This window comes from Equus asinus, chromosome 11, assembly GCF_041296235.1.
Source record: "Equus asinus isolate D_3611 breed Donkey chromosome 11, EquAss-T2T_v2, whole genome shotgun sequence".
Taxonomy (NCBI): domain Eukaryota; kingdom Metazoa; phylum Chordata; class Mammalia; order Perissodactyla; family Equidae; genus Equus; species Equus asinus.
The window spans coordinates 4,587,094-4,613,813 of NC_091800.1; the positions used below are offsets into that span (position 1 = coordinate 4,587,094).

Genomic DNA, 26,720 nt, shown 5'->3' on the forward strand with positions numbered 1-26,720 from the left:
ACCATATGAATTTTAGGATTCCTTGTTCTATTTCTGTAAAGAATGTCATTGGGATTCTGATTGGGATGGCCTTGAATCTGTAGATTGCTTTAGGCAGAATAGACATTTTAACTATGGTTATTCTTTCAATCCATGTACATGGAATGTCTTTCCATCTCTTTATGTCGTCATCCATTTCTTTCAGAAAAGCCTTGTAATTTTCATTGTATAGGTCTTTCACTTCCTTAGTTAAATTCACCCCGAGGTATTTTATTCTTTTTGTTGTGACTGTGAATGATATTGTGTTCTTGAGTTCTTTTTCTGTTAGTTCGTTATTAGAGTACAGAAAAGCTACTGATTTATGTAAATTGATTTTATACCCTGCAACTTTGCTGTAGTTGTTGATTACTTCTAAAAGTTTTCCAATGGAGGCTTTGGGGTTTTCTATATATAAGATTACGTCATCTGCAAACAGCGAGAGTTACACTTCTTCCCTCCCTATTTGGATTCCTTTTATTCCTTTTTCTTGGATTGCTCTAGCCAGGACCTCCAGTAATATGTTAAATAAGAGTGGTGATACAGGGCATCCTTGTCTCGTTCCTGTTCTCAGGGTGATGGCGCTCAGTTTTTGCCCATTGAGTATGATGTTGGCTGTGGGTTTGTCATATATGGCCTTTATTATGTTGAGGTAGTTCCCTTCTATCCCCATTTTGTTAAGAGTTTTTATTATAAATAAATACTCTCTGAAAGCTTGGCAGAATTCCCCAGGAAAGCCATCTGGTCCTTGGGTTTTATTCTTTGGGATGCTTTTGATGGCTGTTTCAATCTCTTTCCTTGTGATTGGTCTGTTCAAATTGTCTGCTTCTTCTTGAGTGAGCTTTGGGAGATTGTAGGAGTCTAAGAATTTATCCATTTCCTCTAGGTTATCCATTTTATTGCCATATATGCCATATAGTTTTTCGTAGTATTCTCTTATAATCTGTTGTATTTCTGCGAAGTCTGTTGTTATTACTCCTCTTTCATTTCTGATTTTGTTTATTTGAGCCTTCTCTCTTTTTTTCTTTGTAAGTCTGGCTAGGGGATTGTCAAGTTTATTTATCTTCTCAAAGAACCAGCTCTTTGTTTTATTGATCCTTTCTACTGCCTTTTTCGTTTCAATAGCATTTATTTCTGCTCTGATTTTTATTATTTCTCTCCTTCTGCTGACTTTGGGCTTTGTTTGTTCTTCTTTCTCTAATTCAGTTAGGTGTAGTTTAAGATTGCTTATTTGGGATTTTTCTTGTTTGTTAAGATGTGCCTGAATTGCGATGAATTTTCCTCTTAATACAGCTTTTGCTGCATCTCATATGAGTTGGTATGGCATGTTATTCTTTTCATTTGTCTCCAGGTATTTTTTGATTTCTTCTTTAATTTCTTCAATGATCCATTGCTTGTTCAATAGCATATTGTTTAGTCTCCACATCCTTGTGCCCTTCTCAGGTTTTTTCTTGCAATTAATTTCTAGCTTTATAGCATTATGATTGAAGAAGACGCTTGTTATTATTTCAATTTTTTTAACTTTGTAGAGGCTTGCTTTGTTTCCCAACATATGGTCTATCCTTGAGAATGTTCCATGTGCCCTTGAGAAGAATGCGTATTCTGTTTTTGGATGGAGTGTTCTATTTATGTCTATTAAGTCCAACTGTTTTAGCTTTTCATTTAGCTCCACTGTTTCTTTGTTGATTTTCTGTCTGGATGATCTGTCCATTGATGTGAGTGGGGTGTTGAGGTCCCCTACTACTATTGTGTTATTTTTGATATCTTCTTTTAGGTTTGTTAATAGTTGCTTCATGAACTTTGGTGCTCCTGTGTTGGGTGCATAGATATTTATAAGCATTATTTCTTCTGGATGAAGTGTCCCTTCGATCATTATATATTGGCCCTCTATGTCTCTCTTTACCTGCCTTATCTTGAAGTCTGTTTTGTCTGATATAAGTATTGCGACACCTGCTTTCTTTTGTTTGCTATTAGCTTGGAGGATTGTCTTCCACCCCCCTTCACTCTGAGCCTGTGTTTGTCCTTGGAGCTGAGGTGTGTTTCCTGGAGGCAACAAAGTGTTGGACCTTGTTCTTTAATCCATTTTGTCACTCTGTGTCTTTTTATTGGAGAGTTCAATCCGTTTACATTCAGGGTGAGTATTGATGCATGAGGGCTTAATGCTTTCATTCTGTTGCTCGTTTTCCGGTTTTCCTGTTTTTCCCTTGTTTCTCGTCCTGTGTATTTTAGCCTACCCATTGACTTCTGCAATTTCTTATGCTGGGTTTCTTAGGTTTTTCCTTATTTATGTTTTGTGTCTCTGTTCTGTGTTTTAGTTTAGTGGCTACCCTGAAGTTTGTATTTAGAATCTCGTGTATAACATAGTCCATTTTCTGGTGGTCTCTTACTTCCTTAGCCTAGAGTGTTTCAGTCCCTTTCCTCCTCCCCTCCTAAATTATTATTTTCATCTCTTATTGCAACTTGTGTTGTGAGTTTGTGGTCAGAGTGATAAGATTGTCTTTGCTTTGGTGATTTCCTCCCTTTATCCTAATGCTATGGTTGAATATTTGCTATCCTATTCAGATTCTATCTATTTGTCTCTCTACTCTGTGTTTTGTGACCCCTTACTCCCTTTTTTTTTTTTTGCAGGCATGACAGCCTTCTTGAGGATTTCTTGTAGTGCAGGTCCTGTGGCTACAACGTCCCTTAGCTTTTGTTTGTCTGGAAAAGACTGAATTTCTCCCTCATATCTGAGGAAATTTTGGCTGGATAGAATATTCTTGGCTGAAGATTTTTATCCTTTAAAGTTTTGAATATGTCACTCCAATCTCTCCTAGCTTGTAAGGTTTCTGTAGAGAAATCTGCTGAAAGTCTGATGGGGGTTCCTTTGTAGGTTATTTTCTTCTGCCTTGCTGCCCTGAGTATTCTTTCTTTGTCATTCATTTTTGCCATTTTCACTACTATATGCCTCACAATACTTCTTTTTACATTGACAAATCTAGGAGATCTCAAAGCTTCCTCCACACACATTTCTCTCTCAATCCCTAGATTTGGGAAGCTCTCTGCTATTATTTCACTGAGCACACTGTCTGCTCCATTTTCCTTTTCCACACCCTCAGGAATTCCAATCATTCTTAAGTTGCATTTTCTCATTGAGTCAGCTATTTATCGGAGACTTTCTTCAGTTTTTTAAAATTCTTAGTTCTCTTTCGTCCTCTGTCTGGAGCCATTCAACCTGTCTATCTTTGATTATGCTAATTTTCTCCTCTATGGTGTCTACAAGGTCATTCAGAGAATCCATATTCTGTTTTATCTGATCCATTGTATTTTTCTGGTATTTCTAATTGATTCTTCTTTATAATTTCAATCTCTTTTGTGAAGTAACTCTAGAACTCATTGACTTGTTTCTCTATATTTCCCTTTACCTCATTGAATATTTTGATGATAGCTATTTAGAACTCATCTTGACTTAGTTTACCCATTTCCAAGCCCTCAGGACCTACTTCTGTATTTTTATTGTTTTCCTTTTGGATTGGAGCTTTTATAAATTGCTGGATGGTAGAGGAGCGGTTTTTGCTCCTGATGCTATTACTCAGCTGCAATTACAGCCTGTCGCCACTAGATGGGGGTTGAGAGCCTTGCGTTCTGAGCCCTCTGCCTTCAGGCGTGATGGCCCCGGGCAGCGTGGGTTGAAGGAGGAGGGGCACTTTCACTCACGCTGACCTGGATTGGATCAGCTCTCGCTTTCTGGTCTCCGGGGCCCTGGCTTGCTGGGGTTCCCCCATGAGAAAGCTTTCCCCCGTTAGAGGGTTTCCACTGCACTGTTGGTAGGAGTCTTGGGTGATACCCGGCTGCACGGCCCCTCCCCCGCTCCTTCCTTCACCTGCAGCAGCGATCCCAGTCTCTAGGAGAGGGAGCGAATTCTCTCATACCCTGTTCCAGCTCCTCTGAGGGTGGCTCCAGCCTCTCCGCCTTCCATCGTTTGGCTACTGTGGGTCTCTGATCATTTCTGTTATTAGGTTTTTTTTTTTTGGTTGAAAAGCAGTTGCTCTTTTTGGTTGAAATTGGGAGGGGAGAAGAGTCCCGGGTGAGCTGACGCCGCCATGTTGCTGACGTCACTTCTCAAGAATATAGTTTTTTAAGCTGCTGTGACAGGTTCTTCTTTTTAAAAATTTTATTGAGGTCGTAACAGTTTATAACACCATGAAATTTCAGTTGTACATTATTTGTCAGTCACCATATAAATGTGCCCCTTCAACTCTTGTGCCCACCCCCAACCCACTTCTCTGGTAACCACTAAACTGTTCTCTTTGTCCATGTGTTTGTTTATCTTCCACATATGAGTGAAACCATACAGTGTTTGTCTTTCTCTGTCTGGCTAATTTCACCTAACATAATACCCTCAAGGTCCATCCATGTTGTTGCAAATGGGACAATTTTGTCTTTTTTATGGCTGAGTAGTACTCCATTGTATATACCATATCTTCTTTATCCAATCATCAGTTGATGGGCACTTGGGTTGCTCCCACGGTTTGGCTATTGTGAATAAAGCTGCTGTGAACATAGCGGTGCAAAAGTCTCACTGAATTGTTGATTTCAAGTTCTTTGGATAAATACCCAGTAGTGGGATAGCTGGGTAGTATGGTATTTCTATTTTTAATTTTTTGAGAAATCTCCATACTGTTTTCCATAGCGGCTGCATCAGATTGCATTCCCACCAGCAATGTACGAGGGTTGCCTTTTCTCTGCATCCTCTCCGACACTTGTTGATTTTGTCTTGGTGATTATAGCCATGCTAACATGTGTAAGGTGATATCTTAGTGTAGGTTTTCTTTTTTTTAATAAATTTTTATTTTATTTTATTTTATTTTGAGGAAGATTAGCCCTGAGCTAACATCTGCTGCCAATCCTCCTCTTTTTGCTGAGGAAGACTGGCCCTGAGCTAACATCCGTGCCTATGTTCCTCTACTTTATATGTGGGACACCTATCACAGCATAGCTTGACAAGCGGTCCCATGTCCACACCCTGGATCTGAACCGTCGAACCCTGGGCCGCCAAAGTGGAATGTGAGCACTTAACTCTTGTGCCACTGGGCCGGCCCCCCTCTCTCTTTTTTTTTTTGGTGAGGAAGATTGGCCCTGATCTAACATCTGTTACCAATCTTTTCCTTTTTGCTTGAGGAGGACTGTCCCTGAGCTAACATCTGTGCCAATCTTCCTTCATTTTGTATGCAGGATGCTGCCACAGCATGGCTCGATGAGCGGTGTGTATGTAGGTCTGTATCTAGGATCTGAGCCTCTGAACCCTGGGCCACTGAAGCAGAGTGCGCAAACTTAACCACTGTGCCATCGAGCTGGCCCCTTTAGTGTAGTTTTGATTTGCATTTCCCTGATGATTAGTGATGTTGAATATCTTTTCATGTGCCTGTTGGCCATCTGTATACCTTCTTTGGAAAAATGTCTGTTCATATCCTCTGTCCATTTTTCAATTAGGTTGTTTGTTTTTCTGTTACTGAGTTATGTGAGTTCTTTATATATTTTGGAGAGTCACCCCTTGTCGGATATATGATTTGCAAATATTTCCTCCCAGTTGGTGGGTTGTCCTTTGTTTTGTTCCTGGTTTCCTTTGCCTTGCAGAAGCTTTTTAGCTGGATGAATTCCCATTTGTTTATTTTTTCTTTTGTTTGCCTTAGCTGAGTAGACATGGTATTCAAAAACATCCTTCTAAGACTGATGTCAAGGAGCATATTGCCTATATTTTCTCTAGGAGTTTCACGGTTTCAGGTCTTATCTTCAAGTCTTTGATCCATTTTGAGTTAATTTTTGTGTATGGTGAAAGATAATGGTCTACTTTCATCCGTTTGCATGCGGCTGTCCAGTTTTCCCAACACCACTTATTGAAAAGACTTTCTTCTCTCCATCGTATGTTCTTGGCTCCTGTGTTGAAGATTAGCTGTCTGTAGACATGTGGTTTTATTTCTGGGCTTTCAGTTCTGTTCCATTGACCTGTGTGCCTGTTTTTGTGCCATACCATGCTGTTTTGATTACTATAGCTTGGTAGCATATTTTGAAATCAGGGAGTGTGATACCTCCAGCTTTGTTCTCTTTTCTCAGGATTGCTTTGGCTATTTGGGGTCTTTTGTTGTTCCATATGAATTTTAGGATTCTTTGTTGCAATTCCGTGAAGAATGTCATTGGGATTCTGATGGGGCTTGGGTTGAATCTGTAGTTTGCTTTAGGTAATTTGGACATTTTAGCTGTTTCTTCTCCAGAATAATAATTTCTATCTACTGCCATCAATTGTGCATTTCCTATTCCCTCCTCTTCAGCCTTCTGCTTTGTTGCATCGGTCCCTATTGCCCTCTTGAAACTGCTTCTGTAATGGTTCCCAATGTCTAGATAATTTCAGGGGCTCTCTACTCAGTCACCATCCTATTTGACCACTTTTTAAAGAGTATGATATTAAATACTCCCTCATTGTTACCCTTCTTCACAAGATTCCATTACCCGACACTCTCTGGGCTTTCTTCTTACTTCTCCAGTACTCTGCTTACTCCTCTGCTCCTTCTCAATTTTCTTCTTTGGCTTCTCAACCTCAGCTTGATCTCTTAAATGAAACTGTTTACCAAGACTCTGGTCCTATTCCTTTTCACTCTCCATCCTCTCCCCTTGAGGTCATATACTCTCATGACTAATGATCACTTCTATCAGGATGCTTCCTAATCCAGACTACACTCTTCATCTCCAGACAGTTGCCTGCTACACTTGTTTATCCCTACAGGGATATTCTACCAATTTATCAAGCTCAACATTTCTAAACTGAGAGTTAAGATCTTTTTCAACTCAATCTTCCCTTGAATTCTCCTTCAAATGAGGCAGGTTAACACTGAGGAAAGAAGAGGCTCTAGAATTGGATGGACTTGGAATCAAATCATGGCTGCAATACTGTCTGCATATCAATATTCTCATCTTTAAAATGGGAACACTACTACTAGTTTTGTAGGGTGCTGTAAAGATTCAATAATATACGTTGGACATAAACAACCCTCAATAAGAAATAGTCACAGTCTTCTTTTCTTTTTGACCAATTAGTACTATCATCATTCCTAGTCAGGCTAGCTGGAAAAACGAATGACCACCGATTATTTCTTTCCATTCATTTCTCTATCGAATTGGAAGCCAGGTTCTAAAGAGCCTATTCCATAATATCTTGTGATTGTTTTCCTACTTTTCATTCACAGTTGTAAAACTGGACTATTGCAACAGACTAGGGAGCCTCCTCACCTCCAATCTCTCCTCTTTTAATTCATCTTTCATGCTGTGGCCAGAGATGAATTTTGGAACACTGAAGTGTAATTATCTCCATTAACCACTGCCTGCTGGTTTCTCCTGACAGCAGCGTACAGTTCATATCAGGGAATCCACTTCTTAGGTGTCTCTGTTCACATTTTGGGTATGACACACAACAGCAACAATGTTTTTACAGTGGTCTCGATTTTATAGTTTATTTTCTCAAGGGACCTCTGATAATGGCTATTTAATCACTGTTCATGGCAAACAGAACAATATTGTTACTTCTTCTTTCTTTAGATTGAATGGAATTAAATTCAAAGATAAATTTATGATGACTGTCTAGGATTTCCTTTCCTCCTTGCTTTTTGAGTATTTTTTACCCTGAGGTCCTGAGTAAGAGCTGCGATACCTAAAAATCCTTGGTTCTTTCCAGTTTGTCTATTCACAAGCACCTTCAACCTGGTGGAATTCTAGGCTGCCTTCAGAAACTAGCTGTTCTACAATGGTAATACTTTACCCTCACTGCTTCTTTGGGAATAAGCAGATTTGCTAATGTTGTTCACAGTGACTTTCTAATGAAAAAATTTTTTTTACAAACCTGTTTTTCTTATAAATAATGTATTTTGAATAGATCAAATATCCCTGAAGTAGTATAGTTTTCTCTATAGCTTTCTATTATATTTTAACTTCTACCACTTTAAGAAAATGAATTCTATAAGATTGCTACCTGTTTTTCTGAATAGTACAGTGAAATCTCATATACCTAGAGGTATACTTCAGGCAACTTCAATCCCTGGAATCTTCCAGCTTTCTTACTTAAACTGCAAACCCAGGAGTAACAAAAATCTTTTGCAGCATTTGAAACAATTGTCATAAGAGGCATGCAATAAAATATACATGAAATTTTCTTAGAATCTATAGTCTTGTATATTCTAAAGCAGTGTTGTTGAATGGAAATATAATAGAGCCACATAAGTAATTTTAAATTTTTTAATAGCCATATTAAAAATGTAAAAAATATATAGAACAATGCTTAACACATACTAACTCCTATCGTGCATCACTTAAAGATGGGGATACATTCTGAGAAATATGTCGTTAGGTGATTTAGTCATCATGTGAACATCATAGAGTGTACTTACACAAGCCTGGATGATACAGCCTACTACATACCTAGCCTATACGGTACTAATCTTATGGGACCCCATCATATATGCAGTCTGTCATTGACTGAAACATTGTTACACGGTACATGACTACATAGAAAAATTCTTGATGAATTAATGAGTACATTTAAATAACTACAGGAGGCCCTCTTATCCTCGGGGGATATGTTCCTATTGGATGTCTGAAACCATGGATAGTACTGAACCCTATATATACTATGTTTTTTAATACATACATACCTATGATAAAGTTTAATTTATAAACTAGGCAGAGTGAGAGATTAACAATAACCATTAATAAAACAGAACTATAACAATATACTGTAATAAAAGTTACTGTAGACCTTAGCAATCTCAGCATATAATTTTTTTTCTTTCCTTATTAGCTTGAAAACTTTCACCATTTCACTGTAAGGAAGCACTTTATGGCTTCTCTTTGGCATATCTGAATTGCCAACATCACTACTCTTACGCTTTGAGGTCATTATTAAGTAAAATAAGGGTTACTTGAACACAAGCACTGGAATACTGTGACAGTAGATCTGATCAATCAGACGGCTACTAAGTGATTGCTGGGCAGGGAGTGTAAACAGTGTGGAACTCTGGAAAAGGGGTGATCCACGTTCTGGGTGGGATGGACTAGGAAGGCTCGAGATTTCATGTGGTGTATATTTGTCCAAACTCATCAAACTGTATACTTTAAACAAGTGCATTTTATTGTATATAAATCATAATTCAGTGAATCCCTTTGACAAGGTTCCATACCACAAGCTTTGCAAATTTAATTACTAAATATTTGGTTTTATATATAAGAAACTCTCTCAAAGACTAGAAGCAAAGGACATAGCAAAAAAGGTTCGAAATAGAGAATAAATTTATAAAACAGCAGGATCCCACAAAATTTAGATTTATACATATCTTTAGATATTTTTAACATCTTTAGAAATTATCTGGAAGAGAGTGTAGAATGTATAAATCTAAGCATATGGGAGAAACTAGGGTAAATGACACGAATATCTATGTGAGTGGGCAGTAAAGCAGCAGATGGAAATCTCAGCGTTTTAGCTTAAAGTATACAGATGGTCCCTGACTTATCATCTTTTGACTTTACAAATGTGGGAAAGTGATACACATTCAGTAGAACCTGTACTTTGAATTTTTATCTTTTCCCAGGCTAGTGATAGGCAGTATGATACTTTCTCGGGATGGTGAGCAGTGGCAGCTGCAGCTCCCAGTCAGCACCGTGATGATGAGAGTAAACAACTGCTACACTTAAAATCTTTTTACTGGGCCCAGCCTCATGGCCGAGTGGTTAAAGTTCTGCACACTCCACTTAGGTGGCACAGGTTAAGCACAGGTTCACAGGTTTGGATCCTATGCGTGGACCTATTCTGCTCACCAGCCATTCTGTGGAGGTGTGCCACATACAAAAAACAGAGGAAGATTGGCACAGATGTTAGCTTAGGGCAATATTCCTCAGCAAAAAAAGAGAAAAAAACCTTTTTTACCCAGACAACTATTCTGTTTTTCACTTTTTGTACAGTATTGAATAAATTACATGAGATATTTAACACTTTCTTATAAATAAAGCTTGGCGTTAGTGATTTTGGCCAACTGTAGACCAATGTAAGTGTTCAGAGTACATTTACGTAAGCTAGGTTACGCCACGATGCTTGGTAGTTTAGGTGCATTACACACATTTTCAACTTATGATATTTTCAATTTACGATGGGTTTACTGGGATGTAATCTCATCCTAAGTCTAGGAAGATCTGTGGTAGAAAACATTTTAATCTGATGTGGCCAGTATCAGTAGTTGTTGAGTTAATTTAAAAAGTCTGTTAAAGTGGGGAATCATTTGAAAAAATAAAGATCCCTACATAAACATTTTAATTAACTTAAATAAACATCCATTTTAGAACCAAGCCCTTTTCTACGGAGTGGAGCCACTGATTGGAATTACTTGTTATTTTTCTTGCTTAAGTATAACTATAACTAACATCATTTTCAGTTTCCAGCTTCATTTTCTTTAAAATGCAGCAAAAATGTAGGGCCGGCCCCAAGGCTGAGTGGTTAACTTTGTGTGCACTGCTTTGGCAGCCCAGGATTTCTCTGGTTTGGATCCTGGGCGCAGACCTAGCACCACTCATCAAGCCATGCTGAGGTGGCGTCCCTCATAGCAGAACTAGAGGGACCTATGACTAGAATATACAGCTATGTACTGGGGGACTACAGGGAGAAGAAAAAGAAAAATAAGATTGGGAAGAGATGTTAGCTCAGGACCAATCTTTAAAAAAAAATAAAACAAAATTCAGCAAAAATGTAAAGAAACAGGTAAAGTTAATATCCCCAAATTATTTCTTCATTGTGTAGTCAATATAAAAACTGAGATATTTTACCTTGCTTTCTTTTTTCTTCAAAATTTAGTGTGTATTTTACACTTACAGGACATCTCAATTCAGATGTCACATTTCATTAGAAATACTTGATCCGTACTTAGATTTCATAAAATTTACAATTGAAAAAGTAGATTCATAAAACCAAGTTGTTTCAAACATACTTAAAAATTTTCCAATAGCGAACATCAGTTTTAAAATGCAAACTTTAAATTAATCAAAACTAAAAAACTCACGTTTCAGTCACAAGCCACATTTCAAGGGCTCAATAGCCACATATGGCTACTAGCTACTTTGCTAGACAGTGCAAGTACAGACTATATTTTATATATAATTTTAATAAGCTTTGTTGTCTATTTCCCAGTACACTGGAGATTGGAAGAAAAAAAAAATAGATGACTAGAACTGACAAATATTTCTTCACTAAAGTACTCTAATAAGTTAAAAACATTTAACTCTAACTGGCACATATCCAACAGTTTACATGTACTGAAGTTATTTTTTAATATTATCATCAATTTTCTTGGAATGGAGTGAAATTTACTGGTTGGATGTCCTAGAGTTATCTCTTAGGAAATACCATTTAAACATATCTTTATAGCTTTTCAAATATTAGCCTTAGCAAATTTCTGGAAAATTTGCACCAATTTCTACCTACTGTGGTTTTTCATTTTTCCCCCCCATTCTTTATGAAGGCTTAAGTTTTTATTTTTCTTATTCTTTTCTTTGGGCAGAGGGCTGTAAGAACAATTTTTAATATGAAGACCTATCATTTGCTGAAATCATACAAATAAAACCCTAAAAAATGCAGATGCTTAAGCTCGTTTCCCTTTTTGGAATCTTATGCTTTGTTCCTTAATGGTTTCCTCAAGGTTGTATTATAGAAAATTTAATACTTTTGAATGTATAAATGATTGCATGACACTCCATACCTAAACAGTGGATATAATTGTGATTTTTATGGAAATGGAAAATTATCACACATTCAGGTGTTTTATGATAAACCAAGAACAACTAGAATCTACTCACCTTAAAAAATTCCTTTTTCTCAACCATCTCATCCCCATCTGCATCCAGCATTTTAAAAGCAACATGAAACCCAGTATGGGGTTCTGCAATCAGGTGAAAAATGAATAATTTAAATATTGGTGAAATGCAAATTATCTGCAGATCTACAGATCTTGAAATGTGAAAAAGCCACCAGAAACTATGTTAAGTGTCTAAACAGAGAAAAAGAAGATCTCATAATAACAATTTTCAAAGGTGTGCTCTTCTGCAATTAAGCATTCTGCCTTCAAAGCAAAATTAATTTGAGAACTTTATTTCTTTAGCTCTACTAGGGGCTTTCCTATATTCTTATAGTACCTTGGCTATTTTCACATTGATTATTACTCTTTATTTCCTTTTCTCAGAGTAGGGTTTTTTTAAAAAAACTTTTTATTTTGAAATAATTTTAGACTTCCAGAAATAATGTAAAGATACTATAGTGAGTTCTCATATACCCTTCACCCAGCTTCCTCTAACATCAATTTCTTCTATAACCACAGTATCTTTATCAAAATTAAGAAATTAACACTGGCATACCTTTTTAAACTAAACTACAGACTTTATTTGGATTTCATATTTTTCCACTAATGCTGTTTTCTCTATTCTAGCATCAAACACAAGAAACTAGGTTGCAGTTAGTTGTTATGTCTCCTTAGTTTCCTCTAAGCTGTAAAGGCTTTTCAATCTTTCCTTGATTTTCATGACCTTGACAGTTTGAAGAGTAGTCGTCAGAAATTTTGTAGAATGTCAAAGGATTTTTCAATATTCCTAAGTGAAGGCTAAGTCTGACTCTTCTGTTCCACAAGCCTTCTACTAAGAAGACAAAGTTTGGGGAGCCATAGTGAGAAGGAGGTAAAAGAGACCTAGAGGGGTAATCTAATCCAACAGTATCATTTTGTAGATTTAGAAACTAAAGTACCAAGAATATTTTTAATGGTAAAGACACAAATACCAAAATTCCAAAACCCTGTTCGTTAAGAATAGGAAATTCCACATGACGGTTGCGAGAAATTGTGGGATACTTACTAGTGAGGATGGTAAGCAAGAAAAGATACTCAGTATATGAAATTAACCCTGAAACGATAAAATAAAAACATGAGAAAATAAGTTTTAGATGGTTTAGAAGTAATCACATATATACATATATATATACACATACACACATATACACACACACACACAGTATATGGAAACCTCACCTAATTAAAAACAGACACACTTTTACTTTAAATTACCTCTCCTTGGGATAGTCGAAAACTTTTATAGTAGAGAGTTCAGTACTAATACTTGAAAAAAAAGAAAAGATACTATTTTTCATCATGTTACTATTACTAGTAAGGAGGAGGAATGGATGGATGCTGGCTAGCAAATAAAAAGTATCCACTGAAGATTTTATTTGCATGACACTTTACGTAATTTCTACTCAAATTTTACTATTCATAAAATCTCAAGTAAATTTATAAATTCAGTAGAATAACACAGATTTGGATATACCAAAGGTCAAACTATATTATTTAAAATGAAATAATTAAATCTTTGTAGCAGTGATTTGATTTCCTTTCGGAAAACCATTCCCTTCTCATTCTCAAACATGCCGTTTGGGTATGACAACACATGCTCATCTTTGGAGGCAGACGCTGACTGGCCTAAGCCAATCATTGTACTCCTGCAGAATTGGTGCAGGGATGGGCAAGTAGCTGACCCAAGCTAATGAGCAGGTTGCATTAGTCTGGCTGCAGGGACTGCTTCAGGGGTGGGCCATGCCCTAAGCTGGGCCCCTCAGAGTGGCCTGTCTGCTGAGTGGTACTGCAGAATTTCTAAGAATGCTGGGTCATCCACTTTATCCGCCCTCCCCAACCCCCACGCCCCCCCTCCCCCCTGGCTTTGATGTGTGAATGTTTCACTTAGGAGTGTGAGGCCACAGAAACAGTGCCTGAACTTTCAGAGATCCAGTGTTTAGAGCCTGAGAATCGAGCCAATCTTTAATTGGCAGACCTGAAAGATAAACAGTGGTGATGTTTTAAGCCCTGGATTAAGCTAGGCTTGAAGCTAGTTCTAAGTCTGGCTGCTAAATAAACTTCCTTTCTGGCTCAAGTAGATAGCATCAGGCTTTATGTGCTTGCAACAAAAAGAATCATAAGAAATACAGAAACAATATCTTATAAATTATACCTTCCTGATAAGCTAAATAAATTTTCCCTCTGGATCATAAGCTTGGTATAATAGCAAAACACACATTAAAAAAAACTTTGTCATGGAGAACTCCAATTACATACAAAAGTAGAGAGAATAATATGATAACTATATAGGTCAGCTTCAGTAATTGTCAACTCATGGTAGGTCTTGCTTTATCTGTACCTTTTCTCATCCCTTCCCCCCACCTCCACTGGATTATTTTGAAACAAATCCCACATATCATTTCATAGAAAAAACTCAGGCTGTATCTTTAAAAGGACTGTTCCCTCCCCCAAACATATTTACCACACCTAAAAAATTATCAGTAATTCCTTAATATCATCAAATTTAAATCAGTGTTACAAACATCCCCATTTCAGAAAAAATTTTAAGTGTGCTCAAATTCATAGAAGGTCCTTGCATTACACTTGGTTAATAGGTCTCAAGTCATTTTTTTATTGTGATAAAAGACATATAACATAAAATGTACCATTTTAGCCATTTTTAAATGTACAGTTCAGTGGCATTAAGAACATTCATATTGTTTTGCATCAATTATCAGAACATTTTCATCATCATAAACTGAAATCCCATACTCATTAAAACTAACTCCCCCTTCTCTTCTGCCCCATCCCCTTGTAACTCTATTCTACTTTCTGTCTCTACGACTTAGTCTACTCTAGGTATCTCATATACGTGGAATCATACAATATTTGTCCTTTTGTGACTGTCTTACTTCACTTACCATAATGTCTTCAAGGTTCATCCATGTTGTAGAATGTATCAGAATTCCATTCCTTTTTAAGGATGAATAATATCCCTTTATATGTACATACCACATTTTCTTTATCCATTTCTCTGTTGATGGACATCTGGGTTGTTTCAACCTTTCGGCTATTGTGATTAATGCTGCAATACTGGTGTACAAATATCTGTTTGAGTCCCTGCTTTTAATTCCTTTGGGTACATAGCCAGCAATGGGATTGCTGGAGCATATGGTCATTCTATGTGTAATTTTTTGAGGAACCACCATACTGTTTTCCACAGTGGATGCACCATTTTATAGTCCCACCAAAAACACACAAGGGTTATATTTTCTCCATATGCTTGCCAATACTTATTTTTTTTCCCTTGATAATAAGGGATGTGAAGCGGTATCTCATTGTGGTTTTGATTTGCATTTCCCTAATGATTTGTGATGCTGAGGATCTTTTCATGTTTGAATTAGCCATTTGTATATTTTCTTTGGAGAATGTCTATTCCAGTCCTTTGCCCATTTTTAAATTGGGCTGTTTGGTTTTTCTTGTTGTTGAGTTGTAGGATATATCCTGGATAGTAACTCCTAATAAATGATTTGCAAATATTTTCTCCCATCCTGTGTGTAGCCTTTTTACTCTCTTGATAGTGTACTTTGATTCACAAAAGTTTTCAATTTTCTCTTTTGTTTCTTGTATCTTAAATCTCTTTTAATTTATAGGTTCCCCCTTGTCTTTTTTTCCTTCCTTTTCAACTTAATTGTTGAAGAAGCCTGATCATTTGTCCTGGGGAGTTTCTCATAGTCTAGGCAATTTTGCTGATTGCATCTTCTTCGTGTCATTTCACATGTTCCTCTAATTTCTCTATTTTCCACAAACTGGTACTTAGATCCAGAGCTCTGCTCAGATTCAAATTTGACTTTTGGCTAGAATTCTTAATAGATGGTGCTGTATACTTCCACCAGGAAGCCAAAATGTAAATGTTTACAGAAAACGCTAAATACCACTGATAATAGGAGTTACAGAACTTTAGAAAAATGTGAAATCATTTCCAGAGTTCAGATGATCAGAGATGTCATACAAGAAGTAATTCTAAAAATGGTCTTTGAATGATGGGTGAAAATTTTAATTAAGCTGGTGTGATATAAGTGAGAAAGCCATATAATATAGATGAAACCGAATAAGAAAATCAAAAAGTGATGGTCTGTCTGAACCAATGTTCATGTGGAAGAAGCAATGGGAAATAAAGCTACCAAGGTAGTGCAGAAATGAGGAAGAAAGGCTTGAAGCAGGTGATGGCAGTGGATACGTATTTACTGTTGAAGGAAGGAAGACCACAACCTAACAGCTCCCAATCAAATAAAGCAGAGACTCAGGGACAAAAATAGTTCAGAGCAAGGCAAGTAAAGATCTTGCGTCTACGTAATTCATTGTTTTAGCTAACAGTAACTTTAGGTATATATTTTAAATGTTTTTAGTGACTTACATTTTTTTTGCATAACCAACTTTCTTGTTGTCGTTTTTATTTTGGAGCAGGCGTACTTCTCTTTAATAAAAAAGCCTATAGTAAGTCTTCAGATATTTTTTCTTAAAAATATTCAGTGTTTATATAAAAGGAGAATAAATTAAATGTGTTTTGTCATATCTCGTACCTGAGAGAAGTGCTCTAACGTTAGTTGAAAGATCAAAGTATTTCATCTCTTGGCAGCCTCAAAAAGTGAATAGCTTTTTTCTAATTTTCAAAGGAATATGACAATGTGAAAAAATGGCCAAATTGCTAGACTGAACTGGGCTTGGTGCCAAAAGGAGACCTCACTTTTCTTTTCTCTAGACATAGGTACATATCCTTTACACAAGGGGAACTTTTTGAAAAAGAAATTCCAGAGTCTTTCTTTGAAATACTGACTTAAAAAGCTTGAATAAAAACAGAGTTGAGAGACAGTATAAAAACAGTACCCTACACTCTCAAGACAGACTATAAATAATACAGTTCTACAACAGCATTCTAGGTATCTGCCTTTTGAAAACGCTTTTAAAGAAAACTGACACCTCAGCACTTTATAGGAGAAAAGTTTAATACATATTTGTTACATTTAATTGTAAAAGAAATGCTGTTAAATGGCAATGTTTCAAAATTGCATGTTAAATAGGGAAGTATTTTAAATAATTTATATTTAAAAATTTGTTAAAGAATTCTTAAAGACTACTAGAAGAGATGATTAAATTCTGTTAGTTACTCTGTTTCTCTAGAAATATTTAAAATTTGGAACCATTCTAAAATATGACTTGATAGTGAATGCAATTTTAAGAACCCTGTTCCCCAAAGACAAATTACCACATCATAAGAATATACTGGGCTGGCCCAGTGGCGCAGTGGTTAAGTTCATATGTTCTGCTTCGGCAGCCCAGGGTTCGCTGGTTTGGATCCCGGGTGAGGACATGGCACTGCTTGGCAAGCCATGCTGTGGCAGGCGTCCCATATATAAAAAGTAGAGGAAGATGGGCATGGATGTTAGCTCAGGGCCAGTCTTCCTCAGCAAAAAGAGGAGGATTGGCAGCAGATGTTAGCTCAGGGCTAATCTTCCTCAAAAAAAAAAAACAAGAAAAAATATACTTATATCCTACATCATATCTTATAATTTATATTCAGTACATCCTTGAGGATGGTATTATATTGAGAATTCTGCTCAGTTTTTAAAAAATGAATAATAATTATAATTTGTTTTTCTTTATAATAATGTACGGTGGGTGAATTATTTTATTTCAAGAATATAGTACCTTTTGCTAGTTGATACATTATAAATTTTGATAGTTCTTACTTCATTAATATAAACAAAGGAATATTTCTGAAAAAAGTTTTTGTTGAATTTTTCCTATAAAATATTCATATTAGTGTTTTTTAAGTTGAAAACTACACTTCAACTCATGTATTTCAGAGAAAAACTAAAAAATAACTATTAAGTCCTTCCTCAAGATTTTTTCTTGTTCTGTTTCCCGCAAGTTCTCTAGAGATAGGGAGAAGAGAGGATGAATTCAATAAATATTTAGGAGGCAAAATTAGAAAGACTTTGTGTTTGACCGCATGTTAAGGATGGGTGGGGCAAAAGAAGAAAGGGTTCAAAGATATTTCCCAGGTTTCGATGAGCTGGGTGAGCGGTATTACTACCAAATGAGACCAAGAATAAAGGAGGAGTTGGTTTAGGGGTAAGATGGTGAGTTCAGTTTAGGATATGATGAATTCAAGGTAAGTGAGAGATTCACAAGCAGATGTCAGGCAGCTGGTTTGTGTAGAGAAGCCTGAAGCTCAGGAGAGTAGCCTGGGCTGGAGACACTGGAAGAGAGTTGAGAGTGATTAGTATACACGGATGCTAAAACCAAAGAGGCTGAAGCAGAAGAGCAGGAAGTGAAGGACAGAATCCCAGGAAGCACCAACTTTTAATGGGCAGAGGGAGGAAGAGAAGCCAATGATGGAAAGAGAAGCACAGAGAATTGGGATGATGTGGTTTCAGAGACTCCAGGAGAACCTGTGGCACGTGGATTTGCTTAATAAAATAAGATCTTTTATTGACAGTTGATCTCAGGGCACTGTGCCAGATGTTTACATGTTTTCCCACTCTAAGCCTGGAAATAGATAGAAGTATCTTTATTAAAGCAGCTTATAAACTCCAAGATACACAGAAGTTGTGAGGTTCCATGTATTCAACCTGTGAAGCCTTTCCAACTTTAAGGACACTTTTCACCCAGCCTGCGGTAAAGTAGATGTGTTGGAGGGACGGACAATGTGAAGAGTCAGGGCTGAGACCCCAATCAGAGTTGAATAAAAGCAAGCACAGGAAAGCCAGCATCTGGAGAAACGGTGAGACAGTCGGAGTTCTCACTCTGCCCTTGCATGGTTCTTCTAACTCTTCAGAATTACGCAACTCTGCTGTTCTGCCTCATTTCCCTGTCAGTTGCTTAATTTTCTTGTCACCAATAAGTCCTATCTTTAAGACCTGATTTCCCTACCAGTCCTTTATTAATGAAGGCTGCTCTTTTATACACTCCTGTGTGAAAGGTGGGAAGTTAATTCTCCTCCTGCAGCTGCCCAGTGTACATTTCTTATTCTTTTCTCTCCGACTGAAGTGCGTGCTCTCTCTATTATCTATCCTTGCAGTCATTTATTCTTTCTAGTTCCTCTTAAAGCCGCTCTGGCTAATCATCTTTCCTCTATTTCTCCTACTCATAGCCTCACGGACTTCGCTTAAAGCAAAAAAAATCAAACTTTCTGCTGTTTCCATTTTCTATTTATTTTTTGAATAGTGAATCACACTAAGGGCCTTTCCCCCAATCATCCAGAAATACTGGCTTTTCATTCTCCAAGAAATCTTGGAAATGTATGATGCCCTTGTTCATTCTGAGATATAAATAGTCCTCCAGCTATGTAAAGAACAGGGAAAGAGAACTATCCAATGAGGAAAACACTTTAGTAGGTTGATAAATGTATCTCCTTGATAGTTAGAAAGGTGTATATATATAGATATAGAGACAGATATAGCAATAGAGATATATATGTATCAGTAGTCTCAATTTAAAGCAAAGAATAAAGAAAATCTACAGGCATCCCCCTCCTCCCCCTGCCCTGCTTCATATGAAGAATTTAGACTGTAACTAAACACAGTTTGGGAAACTAGAATAACTTTCTAGCTTCTCTTCAAATCTCACAGTTGCTTTCAAGGCTTCCATTAATCTGTTTTATATAAGCTCAACCACTACTCACTATCTTCTTCATATCAAGAAAATGAATGTTTGCTTTCTGCTCTTTGACATCTCAACTCCCACATCATATGCTAGGCCTCAAAAACATCACCCTGGGCTGCCCTGTGGCCAAGTGGTTGGGTTCACCCACTCCGCTTTGGTGGCCCAGGGTTTTGCTGGTTCGGATCCTGGGCGCGGACATGGCACTGCTCATCAGGCCATGCTGAGGTGGCATCCCACATGCCACAACCAGAAGGACCCACAACTAAAACAATTACACAACTATGTACCAGGGGCTTTGGGTAGAAAAAAGAAAAATAAAATCTTTCAAAAAGAAAAAAAAAAAAAAACCAGAATCAACCAAAAAAACCCATCAACCTTCATTTGGCAGGTAGTCTCCTACTTTCTTCAAAGTTTGTTAAATCTTGCTGTTAAACCTTATTATTTCGTATGAGATACAGAATTTCTTACGCTGTTTTAGGATTGACTAGTCAATCCCTTCCTTCAAACTCACCCCCATTAGAATAACCTCATGTTTGATTTTGCCAGTTTAGGTGATTCTGGTTGAATTTCATCAAAAGAGATAGAAAAGAAATAACTAGGATGGTAAGAAAATATAAGAAAGGATGGGGTCATAAAAGCCAAAAGAGGGGACTGTTTTGAGGTGAGAGTAGATAACAGTATCAAATACCGAGATCACACAAGCAGAGAATATAAAATATCGTCATTCGATCTGGTAACAAGGAGGCTTAAAACATCTATTAAATAACACAGTAAAGATGCACAGGTTCACAATCCTTCTTCCTTCATGGTAAATAAGCTGTGTAGATTCTCTACTGTATATTGTCTAATATACAGTTGCAAACCTCACAATTTAATTCCTTAATACTATTTTGGTTAAATAAAATACATAAATGGAAATTTAACAACAAATCAACATTACCTTTATCACCAAGGTCTCTAAAAAACGTAGATCCACAACCAGCTTTTTGGATTCCTGCCAGTACATCCTCGATGTCCTTTGAATAAACATATTAAAATATTTCAATTTAACTTATAAAAGCTGTTTTCTATCTTACAAAAAAAAAAGAAAGAAACTGCCTCACTCCGCCACATTGCTTACCTTTTTTGTCAGCTTCCTGACTGAAGTTTTACCTATAGAAAAGAAGAAACATTATTTAGTAGCCATATTGCTTGGTAAAATGCAATTTCCATTAAGAAAGAAAATAATTTAAAAGACAAAATAAACAACTAATTATTTATAAAAGAATAAATGTTTGGCAATTTTAGCTCACATCATTGAACCAAAGTTATGAGCCAGAGAATTCTAAGTCTAAACACAAAGACATTGTATTGTAGTTCTTTGTAAGACCTAGTTTCAACTTCACTCACCCCATTTCAGACATATGAAATCGTATGACCACCTTCCTTACTTTAGTTGTCTGCACCATAAATAAATTCTTGCCAAATGATTTCTTTCTTCATGATTATTAAAATCTGTCTCTTCTTGCATTCACTGATTAAAAACGTACACATTCATGTTTTAGAAAGTTACACTTTTAAACCCTGAAAAGTTCTCTTAAGCTTACAGCTCTCCAGTCAAATTTAAAAGGTTAGCTAACATGACTGCTTGTTCTAAGGTGATGTTACTTTTAATGATTTCCTATTGGATAACAGATTTAAAATTCTTTCCGGTTTTCAGCTATCTTCTTTACTTCTTACATAATTTCCCTCTGATCTATTCTAATTCTAAAGTAATCACATTGCTTATTTTGTTGAGACTTATTCTGAAGATAGCCTCAAGCCATTTTACACATCTAGAACAATAGTAAAAATGTTTTGTTTCTGACATAAGATATGCGCATCACGAGTTTCCCTTCTTGCTCTCAAAATTATCTTATCCATGAAGTTCCCTCAGTACCATTAAATGGTCTATGAAAATTTAGGTGACAGGTTAAAAAAAAATGAATACTTTCAGAGGTGTCTTTTCCTTAGCTTGGGATACTTAATTTGGACTATAAATCTACTGGGGACAAATACTGTTATTTGGTAATAAACTGTTAAGATTTTATTTTTGCATTATTCATCAAATTTTAGTTGTGAATACGACTATATAATTTTTACAAACATCTATGACAATGTAAGCTTAGGTGTTACTATTTTGGGATAATTTTTATTCATTAATAAACTATTATGTGTCACCCAATGATAAAGAACTCTAGATTCTAATATTAGGTGCTATTATACCATGAGATCATCAAATAGACAAAATTATCATTTAATTTACAAATCTAAATGTCTGTGTGAATGTGTATAAAGAAATACGTAGTAATGTAATGCTGATAACCCCCAGAAAAGCATGTAATACATGTATTTTAGCTATCTGCATATTCTTATTAAAAAAAACTGATTATGATTCACATGCCTTATATTGCTTTTCTTAAAGTTACGTCACAAATTATTCATTACCATATGCACTTTTATTTTTAGAAAATTAAGGTTAGTCCCATTAGTTTTTTAAAGAGAGATTAATCCTTGCACACAACTGATAAAGTACTCTAGGAAGCAATAACTGACATTTTGAGGCGGCAATATGGATGGTTTCTAACACAAAAGATTATTTCTAAGGGGTCTTATATCTTTTTTATAGCTAGATTCTTCTTTGGTCTTTTAGAAATCTTTCTTGGGGAAAAAAAAAAAAAATCCTTTGGGGCCAGCCCAGTGGTGCAGTGGTTAAGTTCACATGTTCTGCTTTGGCAGCCCAGGGTTCGCTGGTTCAGATCCTGGGTGTGGACCTACAGATCGCTTATCAAGCCATGCTGTGGCAGGTCCCATATATAAAGTAGAGGAAGATGGGCATGGATATTATCTCAGGGCTAGTCCTCCTCAGCAAAAAGAGGAGGATTGGCGGCAGATGTTAGCTCAGGGCTAATCTTCCTCAAAAAAATAAATAAATAAAAATCCTTCTACTTGAAACCCAGTGAGGACAGAAGAGATGCCAAACAGCTAAGCCAATAAAACTCAGTACTATATGAATGAAATACAACAATAAAGTCAGAAACTAATTGAATAGTATTAACACCAGAGTACCGGGTAAGAACTAAATTGTAAACACTATTGAGGCAGATCCCATATCAGTCTTACTTTTATGTAGTTCAGTGCTTAGCACTTAAATATGTACTGAACAAATAACTGAATAAAAAATTAGAAAAGATTCCAGAATGCTTTCTTATTCAGATCCCTGCCTGTTAATCAATTATTATCCCCATTTTACAAATAAAACAAATAATGCCCAGCGATGGACAAGAGGAATCAGGTCACGATATGGCAGTGGAGAATTTCTTTTCTCATACAGATTTTTCAAAAACAGGTGTTAGACTCTTTGAGCCCCATTAAAGTAGTAATGGGGACCTGTGGACTACTTTCAACACTTGAGAAGACTTCATGGAACTGAACAGTTAAGGATGGTATGTTAGAGCAGCAGTTTTGTTACTTTCGATTATAACTCAAAACGATGACACTGGTTATTTCATGTTGATTACAAGTTTCGTTTGGTATTTGCATGTGTATTTGATCATTAAAGATGGAGAAAGCATGTACTTAATGAGCTTCTTTTGTAAAAATCATTTTCTTTTTTTTTTTTTTAAAGATTGGCACCTGAGCTAACAACTGTTGCCAATCTTTTTTTTTTTTTTTTTTATTGCTTTTTCTCCCCAAATCCCCCCAGTACACAGTTGTATATTTTAGTTGTGGGTCCTTCTAGTTGTGGCATGTGGGACGCCGCCTCAGCATGGCCTGATGAACGGTGCCATGTCCGCACTCAGGATCCAAACCTGCAAAACCCTGGGCCGCGCAAACTTAACCACCTGGCTACAGGGCGGGCCCCAAGTAAAAATCATTTTCAAAACAGAATCAATCATTAGAAAATGATAAAGAAATTATCTTTGCTGATTAAAAACTTTGGGTGTCACTATCTTACATAAAATTCAATTTTTAGATTAAAAAGAAAAACATAAGGCAGAGCTACCTAGAACACCTATTCACTCTTCTTTCTCCTAAGTTGTTAAACTTTTCCCTAGTAAGAGAAGGGGTCGTGGTGTTTCAAACCCAGAACACTCTGGTAGGGTTTTTCCATAGGTGCTTGTCTCACCCAGGCGGGCCTACTTTTATACCACTGTTCAAGGGCTGTACCAGGAAAGGGACCAGAGTATCAAAATAAGAGTTCCACGGTCTGATCTGCTTGCTACATGAGGAGCTATGACCTTTGTCCTGACAGCGATAACAACACAAGGACATATTAAATATATCTAAGTATTTCTGGCCATGTTTTTCTATTTAAGAGTAAAACTCATCTGTTAAATAATCTAATTTCTCCTTCGGGTTTCCCCCTTTTTTTTGGGTCTATCTAGCTGTCTGTTTTGGGGGGGGGTATGGGGAGGGTGGAGACGGGACGGGACTCCTGCTTTTCTTTCTTTGGTTATTTTTACTCTCACACACATAACTTCAGTCATTATTTTCATAGCTATTTCATATATTCACATACTCATATATGAAAATAACAGAATGGGGAAAAAAACTTCAACAGCAAAAAACATAGATCTAGAGTTGAGGCTGTAATGTTTTATTGTAGGAGTATGAAAGAATGGAAAATACACTGTGGCTTTTCTTGGCAGAGGAAGGTACAGATCTTCAAGCACTATGATGGAATTTTGGCTCAGAAAGTAGAATGTTTTTAAAGGTCTCCACCTATTCTAGAGATTCCACTATGTGGTTTTCACAGTTTACAGAGGATTTCTGAAGTAAAAACCAGGAATAAGCACATCTTGTTACAGGCAAACAGCCATTTTATTACTTACAATAAGTAAAACTGCACTAATACAATATCAAGTGTTGTTACAGGTCAAATAAATCTTTGCCTCTAGCCAAAATAAAGTTAGCTGATACTCATAACTATAAAAACATTACTAATGATATCTAATTGTTTCATTTTGCTGGAGGTAAGTGGACTTTTGACACACAAAAATTAGACAACAGAGACATGTCCATCATATCTTTTGCATAAATATATCAAACAACTTGGTGTCAATATTAGAGTTAGTATAAAACAGAGCTGATTACTCCAATAGCTGCTTGAATTCAGTCACAGCTATTATGGAAACCATGGCAGAAGATGACACATTAGCAAAACAACTAAACTCCCTAATATCACTAATAAGAGAGTTATTCAGCAAAGCATATGGCTTGTTTATTTTTGCTGGAATATTTAAATAGTGAGAGCAAGAGATATCTCTGACTGGTATTTCTCCTGGAGGGAGACAAATGGCGATCCCCTGAAACGCCTAAAACTGGCATCCCTGTCAACATTGCTAAGTCAAGTCCTGAAATATATTTAAATAGTTTTTGAAGGGAAAAAAGAGAAATGTGACTCTTTTTTGTAACCTCAAGCTCCATGAAATAATAAGAACAATACTATACACAACAAATTATTTAATTACAGTTTAAAACTGATATAAAGGGGGAAATACAGCAGCTAAGAAACTAAATAATGGGGAGAGGAGAAGATAAGGGAAAGCTTCACCTAATAAGAGATACTTAAGTTAAGACCTGAAGGATTAGCATGAATTAGCTCAGAAAAGTGGGGTTAAAAGCATTCCAGGAATAGCATGTGAATCAGTTCTGAGATGGGAAGGGTTGGAACGCTCAAGGAACAGAGTAGGCTCTGTTAGTCTTTTCCATTGTGATGAGAAGGAAGGAGGGGCTGAGTGCCATGCAAGTAGTTTTGGTGGCAGGAAGCTGAGGTTATTACTATCTAATGATTTCCATTTTCTCTCTGAGTAGGTGATCAGGTAATTTGCTAGCGTGTGTAGGAGAAAGTGTAAGGCTAGGGGCTTGTACAAACTTAGCATGATGATCAGAGACTGATGGTGTAAAGAAACAGGATTGGTTTTCCTATAGAGAAGCTGCATTCTGTGACCCTGATAACTCGTTAATTCCAGTAGTTTTATTATTTGTAGATGATTTGGAGTTTTCCACATAGATAATCACGCTTCTGAACAAAGACAGCTTTATCTCTTCCTTTTAAATTTGTAGGTCTCGTTTCTTTTTCTTGCCTTTTTGCACTGGCAAGGATTTCCAGTGCAATGTTGAATACAAGTGGTGAGAGTGAACATGCTTGCCTAGTTCTTGATCTTAGGGGCAAAGCATTCAATTTTTCACCATTAAGAACAATATTAGCAATTGGCTTTATGTCCATATGGCCTTTTAGGACCTAGCCTCAAAAGTGCCATACTGTCACTTTCACGCATACTTTATGAGTTGAGGCAGCCACAAAGGTTCAAAGGAAGAGGACACATCAGCCTCCATCTCTTGACGGAGAGTGGCAAAGTTCTGAAAGAGCTTTTTTTTATGGGACCAGAAATATTGCTGCAGTCATTTTTGGAAATACAATCTGCTATAGCATCGTGGGGGACCAGAACTGGTCACCCCAAAATGTGTCTCTTTGACTTGATTATTTTTAAGAACAAAAGACTCTGAAAGAAACTTTGAGCTTCCCTTTTAACTGCCTAAAAGAATTTAAGATAGAAGGCCTGTCCCAGGAATGAGCTATCACTGTGGATGATTCCTAGGTGTGGTAAACAGGAAGGCATCTAGCCAGGGTCATTTTATCAAAAGATCTCTTTTGAGGCTCCCATTGTCTAAGATGGCCCAGCAAACACTCGTTTATCAAACAATCGCTTTCCCATCTCCATGCAAACTGCCTTCCTCCCCTTTGAAGTCCCAAACCACTAACCCCAACATCCTCCTTTGTCTTTAGCTGAAGATGATATTTAAGCTGGCAGCTTCGGCCATTCTGGTGAGTGACTGAGTTTTTCTGGGCTTCTCCCATGTATACATGTTATTAAACTTTGTTTGATTTTCTCCTGTTATTGTCTCATGTCAATTTAATTCTTAGACTAGACAGAAAGACCTAGAGGGTAGGGGAATAGTTCTTCCTCCCGTACAGCATCTTAACTGATTTTTTGCCTCATATGGAATAGTCTCCCTTTTTTCTTCACTTAAGGAAATTCTATCCATTCTTCTCATACCCTTTGTAAAGTTCTGAGTACCCCAGCCCTCACTGATCTCTCTGCTAAAACTTTACCACACTTAAGATAGTCTATT

At 36.7% G+C, this 26,720-nt stretch overlaps 1 protein-coding gene across 1 annotated transcript in view; it reads right to left on the reverse strand.

Annotated features, from left to right (window-relative positions):
- The window catches only part of MICU2 (mitochondrial calcium uptake 2), a 134,207-nt gene that overhangs the window by 51,622 nt on the left and 55,865 nt on the right, over window positions 1-26,720 (reverse strand). Inside the window, exons 3-6 of the mRNA XM_014837139.3 lie at window positions 20,683-20,714; window positions 20,503-20,578; window positions 12,922-12,969; window positions 11,878-11,960 (exon numbers count right to left, since the gene is read on the reverse strand). Coding sequence (XP_014692625.3) covers window positions 11,878-11,960; window positions 12,922-12,969; window positions 20,503-20,578; window positions 20,683-20,714 — 239 coding nt within the window. The remainder of the gene's footprint in view (window positions 1-11,877; window positions 11,961-12,921; window positions 12,970-20,502; window positions 20,579-20,682; window positions 20,715-26,720) is intronic.